Source organism: Macaca mulatta, chromosome 3 (assembly GCF_049350105.2).
Source record: "Macaca mulatta isolate MMU2019108-1 chromosome 3, T2T-MMU8v2.0, whole genome shotgun sequence".
In the NCBI taxonomy this organism is placed as follows: domain Eukaryota; kingdom Metazoa; phylum Chordata; class Mammalia; order Primates; family Cercopithecidae; genus Macaca; species Macaca mulatta.
The window spans coordinates 194978346-195005493 of record NC_133408.1 but is presented as its reverse complement, the minus strand read 5'-3'; the positions used below and the strand labels follow the sequence as shown (position 1 = coordinate 195005493).

The following is a 27148-nucleotide window of genomic DNA, read 5'->3' as shown; positions in this document are numbered from 1 at the left end:
AAAGCTAAACAGAAGTGGGTCTGAATTTCTTGCAGCTTTCCTTTGTCCTGGTGCACTGCACCTGCCTTAAATAATGCAAGCCAGGCCGTCTGTGTGGGGTCCATGTCTTCCCGGAGCTGTGCGCCCAGCCAAAGAGGACAGGGCAGGAAAGGAGAGTCACCGACGGGTGCCGTGGTTGAACTGTGGGGCTGTGACAGGCAGCCCTTACCGAAAGTGCCTCAGGCTTCTAATGCGCCTCAGTTATGAATGAGGGAGGAATTTCCATCCACAGGTCAGTACCTCTAAAGGAGAGTGCTGGGCTCTCAGGGGTCCCTGTTGGGTTCGTTGCCTCCCCAAAGGCACACTCAAGGATGAATCCTTCAAGAGGCATGTCTGGCAAGTCCACCGGAGGGACCCCGTGCAGGCCCACTGGCTGCTCTGCTGCAGGTCTGACGCCTGCACCCAGGAATCTCAAGGTCCTTTGTGGTCACCTGAATGCAGGACATGTGCCTCCACAAAACCCAGAACAGTACTGGTCCCCGATACCCGGCCGGGAGCTGATTCCCACTGTCAAGCAGGGCCAGGGAAGATGTGAGTCCCTGTCCGTGTGTGCATTGTGTCCATATGTGTAGGTGTGGGGGTCTGTGCCAGCTAGCATGGCTTTGAAGATAAGTTGAGTCTCAATACTTCAATAACTCCAATCTGGGCTATCAGACCCATCATTAGTGCTCCTGGGCCAGCAGAAAGGAAGTCTTTCTCTACCGGGCCGACAAAGGAGAACCAAGGAAATGACTGCAGAGCCCTGAGGAAGGGGCTGGAAGGGGAGGAGCCGGGTAGCCCTTCTTTATTGACAGCTGCTGGGCGACAGTCTTTAAGTGATTTTCTAGTCCTGACACTGACCCTGCAGAAAGAATAGCGTCTCTGCATTACTGATGAGAACAGGGGGAATCAGGCTGAGTGGCCACAGCTCTCACAGTGGATGGAGGGCCATGTGGGGATTGGGATGGCACCAAATTGTACCTTCCACCCTCCTCGAATTCGCACCTCATCCTTGAGTGATGTGACCCAGGAGTCCACGTATGGGAGTCCTAAGCCTTTCCAATGTGTCTAATACCAGAATGGAATTAAATTTGCCTGGAGAAAATGGGCCACACCCTCCCCTGCTTTCTGTTGTCTTGAAGGATGTTCCACTTCAAGGCGATCAAGTTGAAATGACTTTTCTGATTTTGTCAGGAACACTCAGTCTGCAAAGCAATTTGAAAGCAGCTCGGCTGCTACATTCACCAGTGTGCCCAGGGCAATCTCAGAGTCGCAGCTACAAGGAGCTGGTGCTGATCTCAGGCGATCTTTCTGCCTGGGGCTCCTGCTCAGTCAGAAGTAGCCCAGGCCAGCATTACACACAGACTTCTCTCTGCAAACATGGCGCACCCTGTAGGCGTGCATGTGGGTTCCTCGTGCTGGAGAACTCGTCTTTAAAGCCCTCGTGTTGGGGAACAGCGTGGCCTGGCGGTGGGGGTGTGGCTCAGCAGTTCCTGCCTCTGGCTAACTCACAACGCAGTGACCCCATCACGTCCCACCACTCCCATGCTTCAAAGAGCTGCACCATCTTTCCCAGGAAACTTCTAGAAGGTCTCTCATCCTTCCCACTTAGAAAACCCTTCCTTGCTGTGATTGACATTCCTGTGGCATTGTTTTCTTCTGCCAGCAGGCTACTTGGCCAAACTCGAAAGCAGGGGATCTGGCAGTGTGAAGTCAGCTCTGCCCTTGCCCCGCTTGGACTGGGATGGGGGCCAGGCTGGTGTTACTGCGGGGGCCACTCTCTTCCTTCCACCCAGCACCTCACAGAGCCCGTGCTCAGCTTGGCCTTCAGTGAAGAACAAAAGAAGGTACACAGCTGCCAAATGAGAGGGTCTCGGGCCTCCGTCATCCTGCCTGGAGGAGCCTCGAAGCCAGAGGTGTTCCCAGCCCGGTCCGGCTGGCCACAGGGTGGCCGGACACCCTGCCTGCATTTTCCTCCTTTCTGGACTTCAGTCAGGATGGAATGAAACACAGGCCGTGTCCTCAGAGCTGAGGGTGCTGATGCCACAGGGTCCTTGGAGAGGCTGTTCCTCTGTGAGAGGGATGAGGCGGGTTCCCCCGAGAACCCGAGTTCCTAAGGGGAGTCAGGGGAAGAAGCAAAGCGAGTGAGTGGCCTCTCGGGCACTGTGCAGACCCTATGGGTGCAAAGTGGCCTGTGTCCATACCGGGCTATTCTCTCCGTCTAGCCTCAGGCTGGGGTGGCTCTGCGGAGGGCAGTGTGGACAGAGGAGATGTGCAAACCAGCTTCTCTCAGGTCAGGCATCCCTTGCTTAGAAGAAGAGTCAAAGGAGGCCCCCAGAGAGCGGCAAGTCAGAGGGCTGTGGCTGCAGGCAGGCCTCTGCCCACACTGGCTCAGTCCCCGGTGTGGATGTGGGGCTTGGACAGACACAGATGAGGGCCAGGTGCCCATGAGGGTCTGCGTGTCCTCCCAGCAGCAGGCGGGTCTTTGGGTCTGGCTGCGCCGCAGGAGCCCCGGGATATGTGGGGATCCCGCTTTTTTTCTACTCTGTGTACTTTGCTACTAGCCCCATTGCAGCTCAGACAGAAACCCCCCAGCCCCAGGGGTGTGCAGTGGCTCTTTCCACGTGAGGCCCAGCAGTGAGGCCCCAGCATCGGTCAGGAAGCTCAGGTGAGCCCCGAGGAGCAAGCAGAGGTCTCCACGAAGAGGATTTCCACGCCCACGTCCAGGGCTGCAGGAATCGCGCCCCCAGCCTCACCCCTGTTCTGACCTTCCTCACTTGGCTCCCTATGCCCGCCCATGGGCAAGAGGTGCCCTGACCATGGTTAGGGGGTCACTCCCTGGAGCCTGGTGACTCCCAGACCCCTAGGTCCAGAGAGCAGCTGGCAGAACCAAGCAGGACTTGCTCTCCCTCTGGCTCCCCTGACTCCCCTACCCAGCTCCGCCTTCCCTGCCTGACAGTACTCAGCCTGGCAGGGAGGGAGTCAGCTCTCAGGCCCTAGGGCAGGGGTTGTGAATACTCGCCAGGGAGCATCCCACTGCACGTTCCACACCGGCTTCTAGGATTTTCCCGGCAGAATTCTCTCCCCCCACCCTGCCCCCGCCACGGCAGCCGGCTTGCAAACGCAGCATTCATTGGCTGCCTTCCAGTAGAACTTCCCCTCCACTCCAGTGTTTCCAGAACCTTCCCGATAAACAGCCCTGGGAGAATCCCAACAAAGACAGTACTGAAAGGTCCCGTCAAGCAAAGCGTTCCCTCCGTAGGGCTGCCGTGGTTTCTGAGCACCAGGGCTGCTTACCTGCCTTTGAGTGACGGTTACGGAGGCCCATGTGAGGCTGGAAGACTTTCCTTCCTGGAAAGGACCTCAGGGCGTGTGGCTCCATCCACACTCTACTCCTGGCCAGCTAGGCAGCAAGACCCTCGAGGAACCGTGCCTCAGCTTCCCTTGAGTTAGACAGAGCAAGACCCACTGGACGGTCGCCCCACACTCAGCAGACTGGGGGTGCTCTGGGGAGCCTCAAAGCCAAGCCCGGTTGGCCTCCCTTCCCATCATCTGAGGCTGACCCTCCAAGCAGGCTAGAAGGGAGGAAGCTGTGGGTCGTATGGTGCGGGGAATGATTAGAAAATAATGCATATTATTCTAATCAACATCATTCTCAAGCTAGCTCAGAAGCCTTCAATGTTACCAACTTTATGGGACAGCCTGTAAAAGTACAGCGGACGGAAGCTGTTTAGTAATACACGATGTACATAGATCTCAGGGGATTGATTGCCTTGCTCCATTGGAAACATTCTCCCTAGTCAAGGATTTTAGTGCTGTTCTCCTTGAGAAACGAAATTCACGTGCCCCGTCTTGCTCGATGTTCGTGATACGCAGGGAGCGCGTGCTCCGCTCGCAGAGGTCTCCGTCTTCAGAACAGCGGGAACGGCGAGGCTCTCTCTGCGGGGGAGCGCTCACTAAAGTCGAGTTCAGAGAGCTGCCTCCTCGGGCCCCAGGCTGTTGGTGACAGGTGGGAGACCACCCCCGCTGCCACAGTAGGTGGGGCGTCTTCACTTGATAGCTCCTCAGCACTGGCACAAAGCCTCGTCTTTTCAGCAAAATGCAGCCAGCATCTCAGCACTGCGGTTATTTCCCTATTATTTATTTGTTTATTAAACAGATTGGATTAATGGCACTTTTTCCTGAAACAGAGCAACACAGCAGAAGACAATTTGGAGGCAGTTACTTCTCATTTGCTTACCCGCCTCCTTTCCCAGTGACGAAAGGCCGGCCTCCTGAATGAGGGTACGCACGCACTGCTGCTCTCAGGGCGGCACCCAGGGTCGGGGGGCACCCAGGGTCAGGGAGCTGGAGTCGAGGGGCTCACATTTGCTTTTAGATTTTGAGCCTCCGAACTCCAGTCACTGGATTCAGGATCACCAGCACAAGGTGTGTGTTACCCACAGGGACCCAGGAAATGTGTGTTCACCGAGGGTATCGTAAATGATGAAGCAGAGCTCAGGGGCATCCTCTGCCTTGGCTGAGTGTGAGAGCAAGGCCTCGCTCTCTACGAAAGTTGGAAAGTTCAATCAGAAAGCACCAACAGCAGCAGTGAGGACAAGGCCAATATCGGGTTTGTACCAACGCCTCATGCTTCTTTAACTGAAGTTTTAAAAAACAACTCTGGGAAGTAAACAGGGCCGCTATAATTAACTTCATTTTAGAAATGCAGATGAGGCCCAGAAAGCTTTAGTGACTCACTTCATTTCGACAAATTAGTATTAATTTAATTTGCTGATAAGTTAATTTAGACAAATTCCAATCCCATTTGCTAGCGCTAGGATGAGGAGAACGAGACCCCAACGCACGGTGCTTTGGCAAGCTGAGCACTTGAATTAAAGGACGTTGGAAGCCCTTTGAAGTTTTCTCAGAATCCTGAACTTTCTAACCTTGTTTCCTCCTCCAGCCCCCAAGTGCAGAGAGACTCTCCCTGAAATTTCCTTATCCGACTTAGGAAACTTCTTTCCAAAAGAAATACAATTGTCAAGATCTCTTCCCGAGCAATTTGATCAAATAACCAGGAAAGATTTAGCCACCAGAGGAGAGAAAAGCCTAAAGGTTGCCACCACCCCCAGACAGACTTTTCGTCTGTTCTTCTGAGGGCAGCTCAAAGTGATGACCTGGGAGGCTTTGTCACATGAGAAGCAAATCTTTGTTCACGGTGCAGTTCTACCCCTCACCTTCCCGTAACTTGTTGGTCCTATTCAGTTTCCTAAGAGAATCATTGACAAGATAATATCTGCCTCCTGGGTCCATTCATTTCTCCTAAGAATCACTGGCTATCCCTCTAAAATGGCCCATGGCCCCCCACTTCCTTCTCCTTCATGAAAAGGATATTTAAGTCTCAACCATCTTGCCCTTGTTGGAGTCTCATATTTCATATGGCTCCCATGCTAACACACATTAACGTTTGTCTGCTTTTTTCCCCTATTAATCTGTTTTTCAGTCATTTCAACAAACCTTCACAGGGAGCAGAAGGGAAGCTTTCCCACTGCCCCCACACTATTGACAGAGCTACCCCATCCCATTAGGTACTACGAAACAACAGGGTACTATAACATCCTGGAGCTGTGCAGTGCGCAACCTGCACAACTGTACATGGACAAAATGAGAGGGCGGGCTATTCTAACAGGCCAGTCAGGAGGTGCAGGGGAATTCAGCCCATCAGCAATTTTCCTACTCACTAGAGGGCCATGAAATCTGTGTAGTGGCATACAAGAATGTAGAAATATATGTTAAATATCAGAGTACATCTTATATAAAAGGAAAGTATGTTTTGTGACACTTTATGTAATGAGTTTTGGTGTAAGAAGTGGGTCATGTCCAAAAAATTGCAAGCTACTATAGCAGATGGCTGTCCCCAGCATGATACAGTAGCCTAAAGGTATTTCATTTGGGAAGATTATTAATACCCAAACAATGCTGCAACCATTCCTGACTCCTGCTGCAGAAAGAAAATCAGAACATCTCTGAATCCTGATAGTACAGCAGTGACAGCTTTGGTTTAGCGGCCTACACTTTCTATGGACCAAGGAACCACAGCTGGGCAGGATGGGGTGGGGAGGGGGACAAAGAAAGGCGCCTGAAGCCGGCTCCTGGACCCTGGTGGCAGCAGCCTTGGGGCTCAGATTCCTACCGATGTGCCCTGGCACTGGTCTCCTTTGGATCAGCACTCCGGGTCTGTGTGTGGTGTGGACTAGGGGAGGAATTCTTGCCCGATAGGAGCTAACACTCTGACCCAGAGACCTCAGCAACCGCCAGTGTGAACGCCACGTCTTAGAGAGTGAAGGGTGGATGGTGTGGGGTGGGCAGGAAGTGAATAGGCGGGGGCGCGAGTCAGCCCACAGTGGTGCTCAGAGCAAAAACGTGAGCAGCTTTGCATGGGGCCTCTTTTTTAACAAGGAGGATATTTGTCCAGCAGCCCCGACCCCAGCCCCCAGAACTCCCCCTCATAGCTCATGGGTCAGGAGGGCCTCTAACGCCTGTGGCTAGACCAACTGTGGGGCAAGTGGGGCATCCGCAGACGCCCCTCAGATCAGTCCAGACCCAAGCTTGGGGCCTTGTAGGGGCGCGACCTGTCCTGGGCACGTGAGGAGGGGCGGAGTCTGGGATTAGCAGGAAGCGGGTGGGAGGGCTCTTTGGTGGGCGGTCCCCAGATCTGCCACAGTTCAGGGTCACACGCGGGCGAAAGCAGAGAGCTCAGAAGACAGTGAGACCAGCCTGCAGTGTCTGAAAATTAGGTTGGTGACAACAGTCCCTAGTACTTACTTGCATTTTCTTGCAAGCACAAGAGAAAGGGATGGTGTGCAGATGGGCAGCAGGGCTGGAGGCCACACTTAGCAACCAGGAGTTTCAGGGACTACTCCTAAATTGTTTCACAAGGGTTGTTGGCCTATGGATACCACTGTAATATGTAAATTACTTCAGCAACAATTGAGAAACATGATGCTGCAAGAAAATGTTGTTCACAGGAACCTGTAAATTGCCATGTGAAAAAGTCAGAAGGGTATTTTCCTGTTATTAAGTGCAAAAAAGAGGTTATTAACCTGTACATACTGATGCCCTCTTACGTGTCTGTATCTGTTCGCTGCAGGAGGGAGCCTCAGGAAATACACTGCAGTAGTCACAGTTCTTGTCTCTCGGTATTACTGCTGAGCTTCTTTCTTTCTTTTTTTGTTTATCTTTAAAAATTTTTTCTATAATAAACATATTACTTATGAATTTTAAAACATAAAGTTTTGAAGTTGTTGTTGTTGTTTTTAGAAATCAAAAGAATTCCATGATAATGTAGAAATTCCTATTCTAAAAAGTAGCATTGTTCTTAATAAGATGGAAAGCTATGCACAGACACATGATTTTGTTTTGTTTAAAATATTCAACAGAGGCTGGACGCGGTGGCTTACGCCTGTAATCCTGGCACTTTGGGAGGCCAAGACGGGTAGATCATCTGAGGTCAGGAGTTTGAGATCAACCTGGACAACATGATGAAACCCTGTCTCTACTAAAAATACAAAAAAAAAAAGTAGTCGGGTGTGATGGCGCATGCCTGTAGCCCCAGCTACCTGGGATGCTGAGGCAGGAGAATCGCTTGAATTCGGGAGGCAGAGGTCGCAGTGAGCCAAGATCGTGCCACTGCTCTCCAGCCTGGGCAACAAGAGCGAAACTCCGTCTCAAACAAACAAACAAACAAACAAAAACCACAGAAAGCTGTGATGTGGCCCTCACTTGATTTGTCCAGCTTCACTCCTGGTGGTGTCACTGGCCCTGGAGCAACCTCAGGAACTGATGCAATCCTCTATTTTTGCTCCTTGCATGTGTCCTTTGATGCTTTGAGAGTCCTCGGAAGGAGGGGCTGGAGGGGAGGTAGCTTCCCCCTTTATCTCTGCTGCTACTCTCTCTTCTTTCCATAACTCTCATTGGCCAAGGACCTGCTCTTCTGAGACACGTGGGTCTCATCTCTCAGCCATGTAGAGGACATGAGCAGATGTTAGCATGCTGAGTAATAAATAGCCCTGGCTCCTTTACTTACAGTCCTCATGTTCCTTTCCTCTCAAAGAAGAGCAAGAAGCATGAACAGATGGATGCTCTGGTCCTTGTGTCCCTAGGACTCAGGGTTGTATACATTTTTAATTTGTTTGGTGGCTTTGATTGTGTACCATCTTCTATTTTATTTCTTTTTTATCTTGTTTAAAAAGAGAAACACCATCACTCATTTTTATTTAAATTGCTGGCATCATTCTTTACTGAGTGTGTTTGTCAGGATAGTTTAAGAACCATAACACCGCCTGGTGTCAGTGTCAACGAGAGTTGAGAGTTGACTTCTTGCTTATGTTGTAGTCTAGTGTCAGTTGGCAGGGGGCTCTGCTCCACTTGGTCATTCAGGGACCCAGGCTCTTCTGTCTTGTGGCTCCTCCTCCTGTAAGCCCCACAGTCCTCTTCATCCAGCAGGTAGATGGGGAGAGAGAGCATGGAGGATTCTGTGGGAAATGTTTACAGGCAGGGCCAACAATAAGGGGCCTTGCTTCTACCCACGTTCCATGGCTGGGACTCCAGCACATGTCCTCACTTAGTTGGAAGAGGGGCTGGAAACAGTTGAGCTGTGTCCAGGAGGAGGATGAAGTGGAGTGTGGTGACCATACAGCAGGTCACTGGTCACTGGAGAGAAGCCTGGTAGCATGGGACAAAGAAAGGCACCTCACTATGGCCCTGGATGCATTTGGTAATCTGAGAAGTTTCCTGAAACCTGTAACTATAGGTTTCAAGCACAGAGCAGCCCGTAGGCTTGCTAACCTCCCAGTACTGCAGAAATAACCTGCCCCACCCAGGACCTGTCTGCTGCAGTGGGTGATCAGTCATCCACAGCCTCCCCTTCCCTGGGGACTTCACTCCAGGTGACCACAGGTAATGCTGCAAGTCCCTGTTTTGCCACTGCATGCCATGGATTTACAGCATGCCATTTCAAATGGCACCTGGACCTCACTGCCTCTGACCCTTCCAGGTGAGGCCAGCCCAGCCCAGAATCTCATCCTGGAGGGTTTACTACCTACAGCCAAATCTTGCACCAAATAATGTACCTGCCAGCCTCCAGTTGCAAATCTCAGAAACACCTGAGCTCTTTTAAATGGAAAGGAATTTACCTGCCTCTTCATATCACAACACCCTCTCCATACTGATTCCCATGAGAAGATGTTGTAGACTTCTCCAGAAAATCCCGATGACCGTAAACCATGCTTACCAGAGAACAGCAGAATCGGTGAGAAGTCGGGCTCTCCGTCCACCACCTTCTAAATCACAGAGGAATGCATCCGACGACATGGCCCCAATCCTATAGAGCCCTCCAGGTGCAAACGAGTCTTGGAAGCGTAGGGTTTTGCTTTCCAGCCTCTGCAGCCCCGTGGAAGGCAGGATGGGCCCTGAATGTCACCTCCCTATTCGAAGCCTTCTGGGATTAAATCAGGCCCCGTCTGTGGGCAAGGAAGGGAGAAGGCGTTTTGGGGAGGCAGCCGGTTGGACCTGTCTCATGGTATGTGCTCTGCTCATTCCCGGCTTCCTTCATGTCCTTCAGTAAAGCTTTTCCGTCTTATTCCTGTGGATTCTGTACATTTCTTGAGTGTATCCTTATGCCTTATGTGTTTGGCTGCCATTGTGCCTGAGTGTGTGCACCTACCTGTAAGCTCTTGGCTTCTCCCATCTCTGGATCATGATTCATCTGCCGTTGAAATGCTCCCTTCCTCCTCTCCCAAGTGATCAAACATTAGCAGAGAGAAGGCTCTCCCCTGAAGCTTCTGCTGCTGGTCCGGCACAGCTCACCTTCCCGGAGGCAGGGCACATGGGAACAGCTGGCATTCATAGTCCATGATGATTGGAGCCCTGGCACCAATGCTGGGTCCATCCCAGAAGTATTTGCATGCTGACCAGGCACAAAGGCAGGAGCCCCACAGATGTTGGATTGACATTAGGGAATTCGGGATGCAGGAGTGTTTTGCCACTTGTTTGTTTTTGAGCGGAGCCTTCTCCCTGCCCTTTGCAATGTGCTGCGCATCCAGCCGCCTTTTCTGCTGAACACAGTCCCGCTCTCACATCAGCCAGGCCACCACTGGGCTGTCGCAACCTCCCTTTCCCCGAGCTGAGGTCCTGTGCCCACCAGAGCCACAGAACCACCGACCTCCTCAGTCATATCCTCCCAGGAAGATAGGTGATGCCCTCCAGTGTCCCTTGCCCATAGACACCGGGCCGAGGCCGAGCTCTGACTCCCCAGCCTGATCTTTCCTGCCCAGGAGCTGCCCAGTGCCCACTCCCTCAGTGCCCAGAAAGCCCTGTGCTCTGCATGTTAGTTGTGGCCTGACTGTGGCCTTCACTAGAGGCTGGCGTCCCATCACGTTCCAGTCTCCACGCCAGCCCCTTGCTGCTGTGGGGGCAGTAGGGGGCGTTCAGGACCCAATTCTATGAATTGCCCAGACCTGCCACCAGGGCTGCCTGGCTCAGCGCAGTTGGCCAACCCCCGACGCTGTGAGTGGAGCAGGCTGAGACAGCGGCCCCTGCCTGCGGCCGATCCGCCCCGCATGCTAAGGTCTGACGTCATCAGAAAGGCCAGGGTGGAAATTCAAACCTGGGGGAACAGGAGCAAGTGTTTGCATCGTGTGTGTGTGTCTGTGTGCACACAGGCAAGTGCACATGTGTGTTTGTGTCTGTGCACGTATGTACACTTGTCTGTGTGTCTATGCATGCACGGTGTGTGTGTGCACATGTGTGTGCATGTGTGTGTGTCTGTGTGCATGCGCGTGTGCGTGTGTGTTTGAGCTCAAAGAGCAGAGACAGGGAAGGCGTGGAGCAGCTGTGTGGCCGGCAGCCTATCTGGGCACCAGGGGAGGCACTTGAGGCCATCAGGAGACTGTGCCTGGGTCAGGGGAAAGGAAGGGCAGCTTCTCCTGTTTACCTGTTTCGGGCCCCTAACCCGCTGGCCTGGGCAGTGCACACACACGGCGGGCATCGTCAGAGTCCTGGGGGCACGCAGTGCTCTTCCCGGCGGGGCCAGCAGGGGGACCTTTCCCCCCGGGCTTCCAGGCCTCGGGCGCCACCTCCACAAGGGGTTAACACCCCCTCCCCCGCTCAAACCTCAGGGATTAAAAATTCATGCCGTCCCCAGGGGCTGTGGGGAGGAGGAGGGGATGTGGGGGACACAAAATTAAAAGGGAAAGAGATTATTTTTAATCCTCTTGGTGGGTGCTGAAACAATGCCGGGAGAGCAAAGCCGCCGAGGGTTTGTCCGGTTAGAGCCAGGCATGGAGGACGGACTGTGCCACGGGGAGCAGGTAATTACAAACTGCACGTCTTCCTCGTCTCCACGAGAAATTCGCCTTAATCCCATAGCTATGGCTTCCCCGGTCAGAGGCGCTCAGATTTTCATCATGCTCGGCGCTGTGGACGAGTGGAATCCACATTTGATGCCCACTTGGCCCCTCGGGGGTTTCACGCGGGACCAGGATGGAGCGAAGCGCTGGACCCTGCTGGTGCCGCGGGACTTCCCACGCACCGGGCGGCGGAGCTGGCCCCGCTCTGCGCTGGCCGGAGCGTCCGCCTCGCTGCCGTTCGGAGGCGCGCCCTGCACCCGCGGGGAGGTGGGTGTGCACGCCTCGCTTGGGCGTGTGCTTGAACACGTTAACTTTGCGTGGAGAGCCATCGGGAATGCGGCACAAGCTCGTTATGTTTCCCCTCCCTCTCTGGCGAACGGGCATGTTCGGAGCCGGAAGATCCGAGCAGACTCACTGATGTGCCAAGTTACAATGTCAGACCCTGAATGAGAGGTGCCCGGTTCGTTCCTCCCTCCAGCCGTTCCTGTCGGGCGCGGCCCGGGTTTGGAGGCTGAGCAAGGCCGCGCCGTTTGGGAGGCGCTGTTTCTGCGGCTGCCTGTGTGGTGTGAGCCACACGGAGGTTCTCACTGTAGGGCTTAAGCTTGGTTACTCTCACTGCAATAGAAGATTCTCGAGTGATGTGCAGAGCTTGTATCTGTTAGAAGGACACTGAGTGGGTATCGATTTGGGATTCTTTTGGTTGTAATACCGGTAAAGGAGAAATGAGCACGTTTTGTTTTCTGACTGTAGACTCAGACAGGTGGTGTGTGAGGGCATGCATTTTCCTGATTGATGAGATGAACTTTGTCCGTCGTGTTTCCCAGGGACTCCCAACACGCATGGCCAGGAGACGGTGAGGCACAAGCACGTGTGTGTTGCAGACCCAACTCTATGAGCGAGGCAGTTTTTCCATTGTAATAATATGGGAAGATATTGTAGAGGTATTATGGGATTTTAAAATTCAAGTTCTTTTCAGTTGGATTTGATTGAAAAAAATTCTCAGCAACATATTTTCAGAGGAGGTGGTAGGAACCATAAAATAGAGCAGTGGGTCATCTGGGGTCCTCCTTCTAAAGAGCTGGAGAACACTGTCCAAGAACAGGTGAGAAAGGCAGTGACCTACAGGAAGATACAGAGCCTGCAGGCACGCACAGAGACACAGCTCCCCTCTGGCAGCAGAAGCCACGAAGCTAGCTTTGTCATCCATCAGCTATAAAGCCAATCATGCTGAATTTTCAGAACCAATTTTTCCTCTCTAAATTTTAGTATCATTTTAATTTATGAAGTATCCTCCTAGACACTGATCTCCGCAAAATCTTATGTATCAGTTTGAGCAGATGTTGACGCATATCCTCTTTATTTGCTCAAGCTGTTAGTGTGGAATCCAGGTTGGTCTGGTTCTCACACTTTAACCCAATCCACGCAGGGAGAGTGACAGTGCGCACAGCAAGGGCCACTCATCTTGCTCAGGGCTTCTTGCTGTTGCTTTTGGGCTGACAGTGGCCAGAGGCCCAGGGCTTAGGTGGTTCTAGGGAACTGGTGAAGCAAAACAAGCCGTTTCCCCACTTCTGAGGCACCGCCCTGGAGCTCTGTCCAGGCTGTCTCTTAGGCGGGCACCCATTGGGCCTGACATTCTTGCTGGGATTCCCTGTTTGCTGTCTGCCCGGTGTGACTGTGTGAAGCTGAATGCAGAGAAAGCTCCCAGAGGGTCAACGTGGGGGGGGAGGGTCTTAGGAAACAGAAGTACAAATAAGGAATTATCCCCTCTCTGAATGCTGGCCGTGTCTCCGTGGGCACAGCCCCATTTGACAGGGAAGTGCCGATATCCTAAGCTGCGGAGAGAGGAAGAGAAGGACACGCTTTGACCAGCCTATAAATCAGGGCTGGCTGGTGGAAGGCTTGGTGGTGTCCAACACCAGACTACGCTGTCCAGACACTGTTTTAAAACTTCTAAGCTGGTTATTGAAGCCTCTCGAACTTAAATGTCATAGCTAGCCTAATTATCTACAGGTTATTTAGATTCCATTTCTTGAATTTCTGTTTCTAAGAACATCAACATTTAGCATAGAAGGCAATTATTTGCCAAGAATTTTGGCATAGTATGAGCCCAAATTTTCCTTTTAAAAAAGCCTTTCTGAAATGAGAAGCCTGTTAACACCTAGAAGAAAGGGTGAACGGTCACGCAGTTTGCAGCATCGGATCTCAGTCGAGGCCTGAGGACGCAGGGCACGCGTGCCTGTGGGAACTAGGCGGGTTGTGTCTGGGGACAATCAGATTGGTTCTGGGCTCAGTTTATAGCCAAGGATATCAAGTCAAACTGCACAAAGGGTTCCACCTGAACAAAACTATGTGGAAGCCAAGGCAGGGAGGCCATCAGACTGGAGAGCAGAGAGCCTTCATCTCAGCAGAATGACCGAGCCCAAGTTTCTACTTTTGGAGCGAGGTTCTATGCCAGTGGTTCTCAACTGGGGATGGTTTTGTTCCCCAAGGGACATTTGGCAGTGACTGGAGACATTCCTGGTTTTCACAGCTGGAGGGGAGGAGAGGCTCCTGGTATGCAGTGGGTGGGGGCCAGGGATGCCACTCAGCACCATAGTGCACAGGGCGGCCCCACAACACAGGATCACTGGGTCCCCCACGACAGTAGTGCCGAGGATGGAGAAACCCTGTTCTATAAAAGTCTGGAATTTTCTTCACTCAAATCCAGCTGCCAATGTTTAAAGAAAGATGTGGGGTTGTAACCATATAAAGAATGATCTAAGGCTGCCTGGCCTTAGGCAATGGTTCACACCTATAATCCCTGCACTTTGGGAGGCTAAGGTGGGAGGATCGCCTGAGGCCAGGAGTTCAAGACCCCTGGGCAACATAGCAAGACCCCAGTTGTAAAAAACTTTCTTAAAAAAATATAGCTGGGCATGGTGGTCTGTAGTCCTAGCTACTTGGGCAGGTGCAGGGGTCGTGGAGGGGAGAGGGGCTGAGGGAGGAAGATTGCTTGGGCCCAGGAGTTTAAGGCTATAGTAAGCTATAATTGTGCCACTGTGCTCCAGCCTGGGTAACAAAGTGAGACTCTGTCTCCAAAAAAACAAACAAACAAACAAAAAACCAAAACCAAAACAAAACAAAAAAACCCTGCTGGTGATGTGTGTTTATTTCCATTTAAAAACCTTTGCTGCCAGTTGTGGACCTCTGACTATAGTTGGGGCCAGTGTGGAGAGAGAGACACGTCAGCAGGACAGGAAGAGGCTAAGGTGGTTGTGGAACTATGCCCCAAATCCGATGAAGCAGTGCACTGGATTGAACAGTGCCCCCCAAATTTGCATCCACTCAGAAACTTGAAGGGTGGGCCAGGCACAGTGGGTCACGCCTGTAATACCAGCATTTTGGGAGGCTGAGGCGGGTGGATCACTTGAGGTTGGGAGTTCGAGACCAGCCTGGCCAACATGGTAAAACCCGTTTCTACTAAAAATACAATAAATTAGCTGGGCGTGGTGGTGGGCGCCTGTAATCTCAGCTACTCAGGAGGCTGAGGCATGAGAATCGCTTGAGCCAGGGAGGCAGAGGTTGCAGTGAGCCGAGATTGCACCACTGCACTCCAGCTTGTGCGACAGAATGAGACTCTGTCTCAAAAAAGAAAAAAAAGAAAAAAAAAAAGAAAAGAAACTTGAAGGGTGACCTTATTTGGAAATAGAACCTTTGTAGACGCTGTCAGTTAAGAAGAGGTCATACTGGAGCAGGGTGGGGTGGGGCAGGGCCTAATCCAGTGACCAGCATCCTCATAAGAAGATAAGATGGAGACACAAAGACACACACCGGGGAGAATGCCAAGGGCCTTGGGAGGCAGAGGTGCAGTGATGCGTCCACAAACAGAGGAATGTCGAGGGTTGCCAGCAGCCACTGGAACTATGAAGAGGGAAGGAAGGACCCTTCCCGGAGCCTGCAGGGAGGTCACGGCCCTGCTGGTGCCTCAGTCTTGGGCGCCTGGCCTCCAGAGCTGTGAGAGAGTGGATTTTTGTTGTTTCAAGGCCCTAGCTTGGGACACTTTGTTACAGCAGGTTAGGAAACAAACACAGGCCAGAGGTGTCTGAAGCTGTGATGGGTGAGGGTGATGGCGGAAGGACCCAGCCACATGGAAGGTTGGAGGCTCAGGGCCTCCAATGTGGATCAATATTTCATATAGAACATCAGACTTCTGGTTTCTCATGAAAGACTGGGAAACAGCCACTCCCAGCCTCTGGCTACTCACCAGGAGCCGACGGTCCAGTTCCCCTCCTGGGGTCTTCAACACCTCCAGGTTCTGAAGCCCAGAATACTCTTGGCTGGGACAAAGTTGTTTTTTCTTAGGTGGAGAAGCCTTGTGTATAAATAGGTCTCTAACAGAACAGGAAGTGCAGGAAGACCAAGATGGCCGTGCTTCAAAGAAGATGGGAATCTCTGATGCTTTGTGGCAGTGGAGACAGTGTCCTGTTCTTCAGCTGGCCCTGAAGAGCCACAGCCTTGCTGTCCTGCCTATGCAGGGCCAGGGGTCCGGCTGACGTTTCTGAATGTCACCGTCTACCCACCCACCCTCTGCTGGACTTGAACTTCCCTTCTCTCCAGTTGGAATGAAGAAGTGATCCCAGCTTGGCCTTCACGTTGGCAGCAGCTGATCCCCCCACAGGGTAGCTTAACCTGGGACAGAGAAGGGAGAGTGACAATGACCGAGAGCCAGCATTGTCAGAGCTCTGTGAACACACTTGCCTGGGAATGGGCGAGTCTGGGCTCCTGGGCCCGCCCGCCACAGTCCTACACGGCCAAGAAGACCAATTTAAAGCAATGAGAGAGAGCGCTGGTGAGGATAGGGCTCCGGTGGAGAGATTTTAATTTTATATTAAAAGGGGTCTTATTCTCCTGCCCATTGTTGAAGTCAAGTCAAAGTTAATTAGGCTCTTTGGGCCCTTCTCATGTCCTTTTTCCTGAAGTTTCTGAAAACATCAGAGGAAAGGAACCCTCTCCAGCCACATGGAGGCTGGGCGTGCGTGTCCTGGAGAGCTCTGCTGTCCCTTCTCTACGAAAATGCAGGATTAATGGTCATTTCTAATATTCGAGGGGGTTCCTGAGGTCCACTCATAAGCTCATCTATTTAGCAAAGGAGCTCTCAAGCTGCCTGAAGCTTTGGGGAAGGAGCCTGAACTCCTTTGGGGCCACCAGGGCACGCCTCAGGAGAGGCTCCTGGAGATCCCTGCACTGGCCCAGCAGTGGCCAGGACCCCTGTGTGTGGCTTTCCAGGCCTTGTGCAAATCAGGTAGGCCAAATACTCACGTGTCTCATGACTCTATGCGGGTTTTCAAATATTCCTTTGTTAAAAATTTTAAGGCCAGCTGCCGTGGCTCACCCCTCCCTGTAATCCTAGCACTTTGGGAGGCCAAGGTGGGAGGATAGCTTGAACTCAGGATTTTGAGACCAGCCTGGGCAACACAGGGAGATCCTGTCTCTACAAAAATACAAAAAAAAAAAAAAAAAAAAGTTAGCAGGGTGTGGTGGCGTGTACTTGTGGTCTCCAGTTACTCAGGAGGCTGAGGAGGGAGGGCCACCTAAGCCCAAGAGGGTGAGGCTGCAATAAGCTGCATGATCGCACCACTGCACTCCAGCCTGGGTGACAGTAAGACCTTGACCCCCCCCCAAAAAAAATTAATTATCAAAATAACACAAGATGATTTTAGCGAGAGATAAGAGAAAAGACGCATATCTACCTCCCCACCCTGCTCCATTCCCATTGAAGTCAAGAGCCTCGCCCTTGCCAACACTGCAGTTGCTCAGACACCAGGCAGCAGCTATGCAGGTTTCTGGCTTCGATGTTTTAAAATAATAGTGAAATCATGCTACGTATATTCCACTGAAGAATGTGGAAATGTTAAATAAGTTTAAATGTTTTCTGCACACAATGGCCTGGCGGTGCCCCCCAAAGTCATGATAAAGCCCTGCCTTCGCTGTGACTGTACTGGATGGAGACAGGGCCTTTATGGAGGTGATTAAGGTCCCCCGAGATCATGAGGCTGCAGCCCGGATCCAGTGGGACTGATGTTCTTACAAGACAGGAGGAGACGCTGGAGCACGCCCTGCCTCTGTGGATGCTTCCCCGGGAGGCCACTGTGAGCCGAGAAGACAGCCCTCGCCAGCAACAGAATCGTCCAGCACCTTGATCTTGGACTTCCAGCCTCCAGAACTATGAGAAAATACATATCTGTTTTATAAGAAAAAAATGCTGGGGCCAGGCATGGTGCTCACGCCTGTAATCTCAGCACTTTGGGAGGCCAAGGTGGGTGGATTCCTTGAGCTCAGGAGTTCGAGACCAGCCTGGGCAACATGGCAAAACCTCATCTCTACATAAAGTACAAAAATTAGCCAGGTATGGTGACTCACGCCGCCTATAGTCCCAGCCTCTCGGGAGGCTGAGGTAGGATCGCATGAACCCGGGAGGTGGAGGTTGCAGTGAGCCGGGATTGCACCATTGTACTCCAACCTGGGCGACAGAATGAGATCCTGTCTGTATTTTTTTTTTTTTTTTTTGAGATGGGGCTGGCTCTGTTGCCCAGGTTGGAGGGCAGTGGTGCTATCATAGCTCACTGTAACCTTCAACTCCTGTACTCAAGCAAGCCTCCCACCTCAGCCTCCCAGAGCACTGGGACTACAGGCAGGAGCCACCAAGTCCAGCCAAGTTTCTGCTGTTTAAGCCACCTAGTCTACGGTATTTTGTGATAGCAGTCTTAACAGACTCAGGCATTTGGCTTCCCACACACTGTCCGGGTCAACAGACAGAGATCTAACTTCTTTAATAGCATAGCTGCGTCCGGGAGCAGTGGCTCATGCCTGTAATCCCAACACTTTGGGAGGCAGAGGCAGGCGGATCACCTGAGGTCAGGAGTTCAAGACCAGCCTGGCCAATATGGTGAAACCCCATCCCCACTAAAAATACAAAAATTAGCTGGGCGTGGTGACAGGCGCCTGTAGTCCCAGCTACTCAGGAGGCTGAGGCAGGAGCATCGCTTGAACCTGTGAGGTGGAGGTTGCAGTGAGCTGAGATCACGCCAATGCACTCCAGCCTGGGTGACAGAGCAAGACTCTGCCTCAGAAAAAAAAAAAAAAAAAAAAAAAAAAGTGTAGCTGCCTGGGATATGGACGTTTTCCAGTTAAGAATACCATTCTACAGATGGACACACATTGTTTCTGGTGTTTTGCCACCAGCGACGTTGCAGCAAGCCCCCATGGTGATGCGTCCTTAAGTACTGTTGATTGGATTTCTCCAGGACAGATTCCTGAAAGGCAGGGGTCAAAAGGTAGGAAGATTCTAACCCGAACCTATGTTGTTGGACTGCTTCTCCGAAGGCTGCAGCGTGGATATTCCTGCCAGCAGTGGACGACAGAGGCTGCTTTCTTGCATTTTGCCAGCACTGGATAATAGCATTCTTTTAATTTTGGTAATCTGACCAGTGAAAGGTGGTATTTCGCTATTGCCTTCATTCCCCTTTCATTGACTACTAGTATAGTTAAGCATCTTTCCACCAGCGTGCTATTTGGATTTCTTATTTCCAGGTGTGCATTTGTAGCCTTTGTCCAGTATTCTGCTGGGTGGTTTGTCTTTTACACCATTGTGAATATGGGGATAGTAACTCTCCCTGGCCTGCCTGATGCGTGTCTCCTCCTGACTGTGATCCGTGTGTGGTGGCTCCTCTCCCCCATGGACACCTCCCCATCCACGAAGGCATTGGGCACCCCGTCTTGTTTGAGAATGTCCCCTGCCAGCCTTTTGTTATACAAATTGCTTTCTGAATGTTCTCCCATTAGTGCATGCTTTATCTTTTCCATCTACATGCAGAGTTGATATGGAGGGTGTTTCCTGGGTGAACATCACGGTGTGTACCAGCGCTGTTTATGAAATAAGCCTTGCTTCCCCCACACTGAGTTGGAATGACACTTTGTCACTTTTTCACAAAAATGAATTTGTGGAAAATTAAGATATCAGATATCCTCTCACAACTTTGGGATATCAAAAGTATTTTTATAGCATTTTTAGGATATTTGTTAAATTCTGCATTTTATTCTAGCTATGTATGTACTGTAACACATTTCTATCCTTAATTATGTTTTTAATCTTGTACCCCCATTCCCTAGCACAATATTTTGCTCATAATAGGTTCTCGATGTCTGGAAAATGAAAGAATAAGTAGTTGATTATAGCTTTGTTATGTTAATTCTATGAGGAGTTGGGGACCATTTCTGATATTTTGTGAAGACTCTAGGAGAGTGATACAATGTCAAGAAAAACAGAGGAGTTAGGCACCTGTTTACATACTGGGTATTTAATTTGATGTTAGGCACCTGTTCACTTACTGGGTATTTAATTTGATGACGTTGTGTCTGGGATGTCAGGTTTTAGCTGATCAAGACTAGCATGATATAAAAAGAGTCCACAAGACCAGAATTGGGGTTTCATAGAAAAGACACAAATAGTGTGGCTTTGGGGTCTAGGAAGTCCTGTTTATCCAGACAGTAGCTTTACAGTACAGTAAGACCTGTTGGGTGTGGGACTGAGATGGAGTCTGTGGTCTTACCAGTACTGGCTGGGATGAATTTGAAAATCTGTAGGAGAATATATTACATGAGTAGAAGCACAATGTTCTGATCAACCAAATATTCTGTTTAAGAAGGGGAAACATTGCATTTAGAATTTGGGAATAAAGAAAGATGAGCTGGGTGTGGTGGCTCACGCCTGTAATCCCAGCACTTTGGGAGGCCGAGGCGGGTGGATCACCTGAGGTTGGGAGTTTGAGACCAGCATGACCAACATGGAGAAACTAAAAATACAAAAATTAGCCAGGCATGGTGGCACATGCCTGTAATCCCAGCTACTCGGGAGGCTGAGGCAGGAGAATCACTTGAACCCAGGAGGTGGAGGTTTCGGTGAGCCGAGATTGCACAATTGCACTCCAGTCTGGGCAACAAAGAGTGAAACTATGTTTCAAAAAATAGAAAAAAAAAAAAAAGAAAGAAAGATGAAATGCTATACTATCCTCAGGGGGAAGAAATAAACAGGTGATTCAGTACTCCTGAACAAACCAAATAAAACCATCATCTGAGGGTGTGAAGTGCTGAGAGAGAGAGAGAGATGATAGTAGCATAGCACAGAGTTAGGGGTAATTCACCAGGTGCCAATGGCGTGTGTGTTCCATTTCATAAATACAAACAACAGGTGCAGCTGTGCCGCCAGGCGCTGAGGGCTGTGCTAGCCACCACCTAACAGACCTGAACCTTCCCTTGGGCCCCTTAGAACAGTGGTCCCCAACCTTTATGACACCAGGGATAGGTTTCGTGGATGACAATTTTTCCAATGATGAAGGTAGGGGGACGGTTTGGGGAAGATTCAAGTGCTTTATATTTATTGTGCATTTTATTTATATTATTACATTGCAATATATAAATAAATAATTATACAACTCACCATAATGTAGAATCAGTGGGAGCCCCTGAGCTTGTTTTCCTACAACTAGATGGTCCCATCTGGGGGGTGATGTGAGACAGTGACAGATCATCAGGCATTAGATTCTCATAGGGAGCGTGCAACCTAGATCCCTTGCATATGCCATTCACAATAGGGTTCATGCTCCTATGAGAATCTAATGCCGCTGCTGATCTGACAGCAGGTGGAGCTCAGGCGGTAATGTGAACTTTGGGGAGCGGCTGTAAATACAGCTGCCGTTCACTCCCTGCTGTGTGGCCTGACTCCTAACAGCCCATGGACTGGTACTGGTCCAAGGCCTGGGGGTTGGGGACCCCTGCCTTAGAGAAAAGTTCTTCTTTTGTCATTTGTATCTTGGAGGGAAAATGAATCTACCCTTTGGCAGGTGTAGCTTGTGCAGTGCCTCAGTTTACCACCCCACCTCTAGCCTTGAGACAGAAGTGGGGACCATTGGACTCCATTATTAATTCTTCACTTCTGAAATCAGACTTCCGTTAGTGACCTCAGGCTTCCATAACGAAGCACTCCAATCCAGGTGTCTCAAGCAGAAACGATTCCCTCACAGGTCAAAGGCCAGAAGTCCAAGACCGTGGTGTTGGCAGGCTCATATTTTTCTTGGGGGCTCAGAGGGAAAATCTAGTCCGTGACTCTTTCTAGTTTCTGGTGGTGGTGGCAACCCTTGGTGTTCCTGGGACTGGAGACCTATCACTCCAGCCGCTGCCTCTGTGGTCCCACGGCCTTCCTCCCCCGTGTGGTCTGGGTCTCTTCTTGTAAGGAACCAGTCATATGGGATTAGAACCCATCCTATCCTAATATGACCTCAACCTAACTGAGTATATCTGCAAAGACCCTTTTTCTGAATAAGGTCACATTCACAGGTACTGGGGTTAGGACTTGAGCGTCTCTCTGGGGACACAGCCCAACCCACTGAGGCTTTATGGCTGGGGGACCCTGGGGCCCTCCCCACTCTCCAAGTCCATGAGGCTGATGGGCTTTGTCCCCTCCCGCCTTCCGTGGGTTGTTCTTGGGCGGCAGGGGTGTTGGGGGCACTGGCCCAGCCCCCGTGTTGCTCCAGTCCCTCTGTGGCCTCTTCATGTTCGGTCACTGCTGAGTAGCTGCAGGGTGAGCATCAGCTCTCAGAGGCTGGAGCTTCCCACCCTCCCACACAGCCCTGGTGGCCGGCAGTGTGCCCTTCCCTCCAGATAATAATGAAGACGTTACGGGAAACAAACCCTAACACTGACCTTTGCAGCCCCTCGTGAAGCACCACTCCCTACCCCTGCCACGCCGACCCCCATCTGGGTGCATGGCTGAATGTCATTTATCCTTTGTCTCTGATCTTTGAGTCAGTTTCCGGTACATGAGACTGTTCTCATCCAGGCGGGTTCAGACCATTTGGCAAGAATAATTTCACAAGCCTGGTATTAGATGCTGCACAAAAACCTAAATACATAATGCATCTAGCCTCGGATTTTGTAATTCTGTCACACTCAAAACAAGCTGTCAAAACTGTCTGGCATGACTTATCCTTAATAAATCCCTAGTCCTGTTAATTGCTCCTTATTCCACTGAATAAGAATTGTTTGAATCCACAAATCGGGTAAAGAATGGAGGATAATGGGATGTGTTTAGAGGATTGCAGTGTTTTTCCCCCAGGACAAAAGGAGCCAGAACACACAGTGGGCACCGTGCGGCTCCCATAGAGGGAGGCTGGATTTAATGTGCTTTGGCTTTGAGTCTGGCTGTTTTCAAATGGTTCTTTCCATAGAATGTTCGGCAGGAAAGTGATGCATTGGTTGTCTTGGAAAAAGAGAGGGCAGGCTGAGTTCCATGACACTGATTGGTCTAGAACCCATTTGGGGGCACCTGCCTGGTGCTATTTGTGACTGGTGTGCTTGTAAGGAGCAACCCAGGGCAGTGTGCATGGTGGTGTGGATAGGTGCAGCATCTCTTATGAGGACTGCGGAGGTATCCCAGCACCTCCATGAAGATGAGGTGCTCACCCCCTCTGGCCCTGACACTCGGAGAAAGGCTTTGGCTCCAGATAGACCTGGTTTGTCTTCTGGCTTCAGCATCTAAACTGGTTTTGTGACCTTGAGCAAGAGACTCACCCTCTCGAAGGCTGTGTTTCCTCCTCTGTGAAATGGGGTGGGCCGCCAACCTCAGGGTAGGAACTGGAGCAGGGATGGAAGCCCCCAGCAGGAATACCCTAACGTGGCTACCACTCACCCACCTTAGGCCGAGAGGAAACCAGGTCAACGGGCACTTACAGAGTGTGCACCACATGGTGGCATAGGCAGAGACATGGCCTGGTGTGTCAGTCACACCCTCGGCCTCCCCCACTTTGAAGTGTGTCTCAGGGCCTCAGTTTCCTGGCCTACAACATGCGGTAGCGATACCCACCCCGCCAGGCTGTCACAGAGGACGGCACCTCTATCTGCAAAGCCCCGTTCATGGCTCCTGGCCCAGAAGGCATCCTCAGTCAAAGCCAACAGGTAGAAGATGCAGTGCCTGGGTGAGCGCAGCCCGACTCTCCAGTTGGTGCCACAGCTGTGTGTGTGGATGCATGTGGGCACATGCGCACATGCGTGTTTGGCATGTCTAGAGGAACCTCGGTTGTGCCCAGTAGGAGGAAAATGCCGTTGGCCTCCAGAGAAAAGACGACGATTTGGCAGGGGCATGAGCAGCTGGGGACCTGCCCTTGCGGAGGTAGGGTGACGTCAGCCACAGGGCAGGACGCAGGTTGCAAACTGCAGGTGCAAGGCCCCTGACGTGACGCTGGCATGCTGGAACCTGGCAAGCATCTTCTGTAAACACAGTCCAGAGCTCAGGGTGCTGGATGCTGGGCGCCTGCCACCACTCGGCTCAGTTGGGGACAGTATGCAAATGTGGGCGCAGCTGTGTCCCACGAAACTTTATGTATGGACAGTGCAATTTGCATTTCATATCATTTTCGTGTGTCATTAAATATTATTCTTTTGACCTTTTTTCAATCCTTTATAAATGTAAAAACCAATCTCAGCTCACGGGCTGTACATAAGCAAGGCGCCAGCCCAGGGACTCTGTATAAGAGGGAGGCTGCCGCCCGGTGATTTCAGGCCCAGACCACAAATGCTGGGAGGACAGGGAGCCCTTCACTTTGTCCACTGCTGTATCTGCATGTCCAGCAGGACCCTGGAGCAGAGGGGGTGCTCAGGGGCCATGAGCAAGCAAGCGGATCTCAGCGTTTGGCTTTGTGGCGTGCACTAGACTTTCTACTCCGGGGGGTTCTTTGCCATTCTTGGGTCGCCTGCATGTAAAGAAACCTGGTCCTGCCCATTAGAAACACCACTTGTTTTTGTTCATGTCAGTCCTTCGCACAGAGCTCCTGGGTGGAGTTTACGGAGTGCATGTGATCTCTGCAATCACAGAGTCCCATCTGCGACTTTCCTGGAAAGCTTGCTCCACCCTCAGCCAAGGATTCTTGGGCCTGGAAGAATATGGGACTAAGATTTCTTCTCTTCAGGAGCTTCGGAGGGGGAGCCAGCCAGCCAGCCAGCCTTCCTTCCTTCCTTCCTTCCTTCCTTCCTTCCTTCCTTCCTTCTTTCTTTTCTTTTCTTTTTTTTTTTTTTTTCATTCTCACGCCTCAGCCTTGCAAATAGCTGGGATTACAGATGTGTGCCACCACGCCCGGCTAATTTTTATATTTTTAGTGGATGTGGGGTTTTGCTGTGTTGGCCAGGCTCGTATTGAACTCCTGACCTCAAGTGATCCGCCTGCCTTGGCCTCCCAAAGTACTTGGATTATAGGCGTGAGCCCCCTCGCCCGGCCAAAGGGGAATGTTTCATACCCCAGATTTAGAAACATAACCCTCTTTCAAGAGGTGGGTATCAACGAACATAAAGATAACCTTTAGCCAAATGCACACAGTGTCAAGAGGGAAGACATTTAATGTAATCTCGAGATTATTAATTTTTAAATAGTGAAAACGTTTTGTTCAAATGGAACAAAATTATCTCACATCTATCTACTTTTTAAAAAATCAGCAGGGGCCAAAATGGAAACACATGACATGAAGGACTTAAAAGAGACAACTGCTGTAATCCCAGCTACTCGGGAGGCTGAGGCATGAGAATCGCTTGAACTGGGGAGGCGGAGGTTGCAGTGAGCCAAGATCGCACCATTACACTCCAGCCTGGGTGACAAGAGTGAAACTGTCTCAAAAAAATAAAAATAAAGAGAAAAAAGGAAAAGAGACAACTGTACATAAACAAGGCGGCGGCCCAGGGACTCTGTATAAGAGGGAAGCTGCCGCCCGGCGACTTCAGACCCAGACCACAAATGCTGGGAGGACAGGGAGCCCTTCACTTTGTCCACAGCTGTGTCTTCATGTCCAGCAGGGCCCTTGTGCAGAGTGGTCACTCCCAGCAGGCGCTAAGAAATACCCTGGGACCACCTGTGGGTCCTCTCAGCCGGCACGATGAAGCTCACACCATCTGTCCTTCTACCACGGGCTCTCGCCTCCAAGTGGACAGGATAAACGAGAGCCAGAGGTTTCAGAGGAATCCCAAACGATGAGCTGCCTGTTCCTCTTTCGAGAGGGGAGCCCACTACAGAAATTCACAGCGTGATTTGGTTTGCAGCTTATTTTATGGATGTCTCTGTCTTAGCTGAATGCTCTTCCATTCCTCGACCAGAAATATGAGCATATGGGAATATATACCTCCTTCGACCTAGTTACCCCAAATCTAGGAATATGTTCCGCAAAAATAATTCTACAGGAAAAAGGGATACCGAAATCCTCACAGCAGAGTTATTGACCATTTTTAAAATGTTGTCAATATCCCAAATGTCCCAAAGTCAAGAAGCTATGAATTCTTATTGAGCACTCTGTTACCACTAACTATGGATATGGAGGCTGTGTAATACCACGGAAATGTCTGAATTCAGTGTGAATATGTGGGATGGAGGATAAGAGAATGAGAGCTACATGTGGGTGAAGGCTGGAAAGAGACACTTCGATTTGTCAGGATGCTAAGATTGTGAGTTCATTGCTTCCCTTCAGGTTTGAATTTCACTACTTGAGTAAATAGGCAAACAAGACAAAAGATTTTATTTGACCAGAACAGTATTAACATATTAATAGTCTCTTTTTTGCCACTGATAACAGGTCAGGTTTGGATTCAACCTGTTCTTTATACTTTGCACTCATTTTTCTTCTTTCTTTCTTATTTATTTATTTGTTTGTGTGTTTGTTTTTGAGACAGGGCCTTGTTCCATCACCAGGTAGGAGTGCCATGGTGCGAAGTCGGTCCACTACAGCCTCCACCTCCTGGGTTCAGGTGATTCCCTCACTTCAGCCTCCCAAGTAGCTGGGACCACAGGTGCTTACCACCATGCCCAGCTAAGTTTGTTCATTTTTTGTAAAGATGAGCTCTCACTATGTTGCTCAGGCTAGTCTCAAACAAGAGGTCAAGGGATCCTCCTGTCTTGGCCTCTCTGGTGCGGGTTTACAGGCACGAGCCACCACACCCAGCCTGCATCCATTCTTTCCAGTCTGGCAAAGATGGTATGGACCTGGGATCCAGGAACCACTAGGCAAGCAGAAAGACACAGGTCGCCCCTTCCCCGGCCCCTGGGGTGTGGTGGCCTCTTCAAACACTCCAGGTGTTCGCTGATGACCTGCCCTGTCTCCACCTGAAGTGATGACAGGTCTGGTCACAGCCTATTCAAAACTGGATATTTCTTAAAAGATGAAAAATGTTGGAGCCAGGAGAAGATGCAGTGTCTGAAATGTTAAGTGTTGAAACCCATTTCTAAACTGAAATTGGATTTCGCTCTAGAATGATCTGAATTTGGTGGATCAGAGAAAACACAACCCCTTTTTCTTCCTGGATGGTCCGGCAGGTGTGTGCCTGCATGGGAGGAGCATTCCCCCAAACAGGCTGCCGGTTCCTGAGTAGTGGAACCCAGTCCCGCAGGGTGAGACCTCGGACACCACTCACCCGCCTGGGGAGTGTGCTGCAGATGACCAGAAATGCAGGAGAAAATAATGACACGAAGGATCTATACAATTTTGAGAAAATGTCCAGCCCTGTAATGTAGTAAAAGATCTTACTCTTAAGACGGGTGCCAGGAACCACTAAGATGCCATTTATCATCCTTCTCTGCTTCCTTGGTTCTCTTTTGAGTGCCAGTGAAAAGTTCATTCTAGAGATCTAATTGCTTTTGAATGCACAATACGGTGTCTTACTAAATTCAGCACTCA

The 27148-nt window shown here is 50.8% G+C and overlaps 1 protein-coding gene across 2 annotated transcripts in view; it reads left to right on the top strand.

Annotated features, from left to right (window-relative positions):
• CNPY1 (canopy FGF signaling regulator 1) overlaps positions 1-27148 on the top strand; it is a 73034-nt gene that overhangs the window by 25714 nt on the left and 20172 nt on the right. Inside the window, exon 1 of one of the 2 annotated variants that reach the window (XM_077995225.1) lies at positions 11169-11369. The exons of the other annotated variant lie outside the window; for it this stretch is intronic. Within the exon in view, the coding sequence (XP_077851351.1) occupies positions 11292-11369 (78 nt within the window). The 5' untranslated portion in view covers positions 11169-11291. Of the gene's footprint in view, positions 1-11168; positions 11370-27148 lie in introns of those variants that run through there. 2 annotated transcript variants of the gene reach the window in all.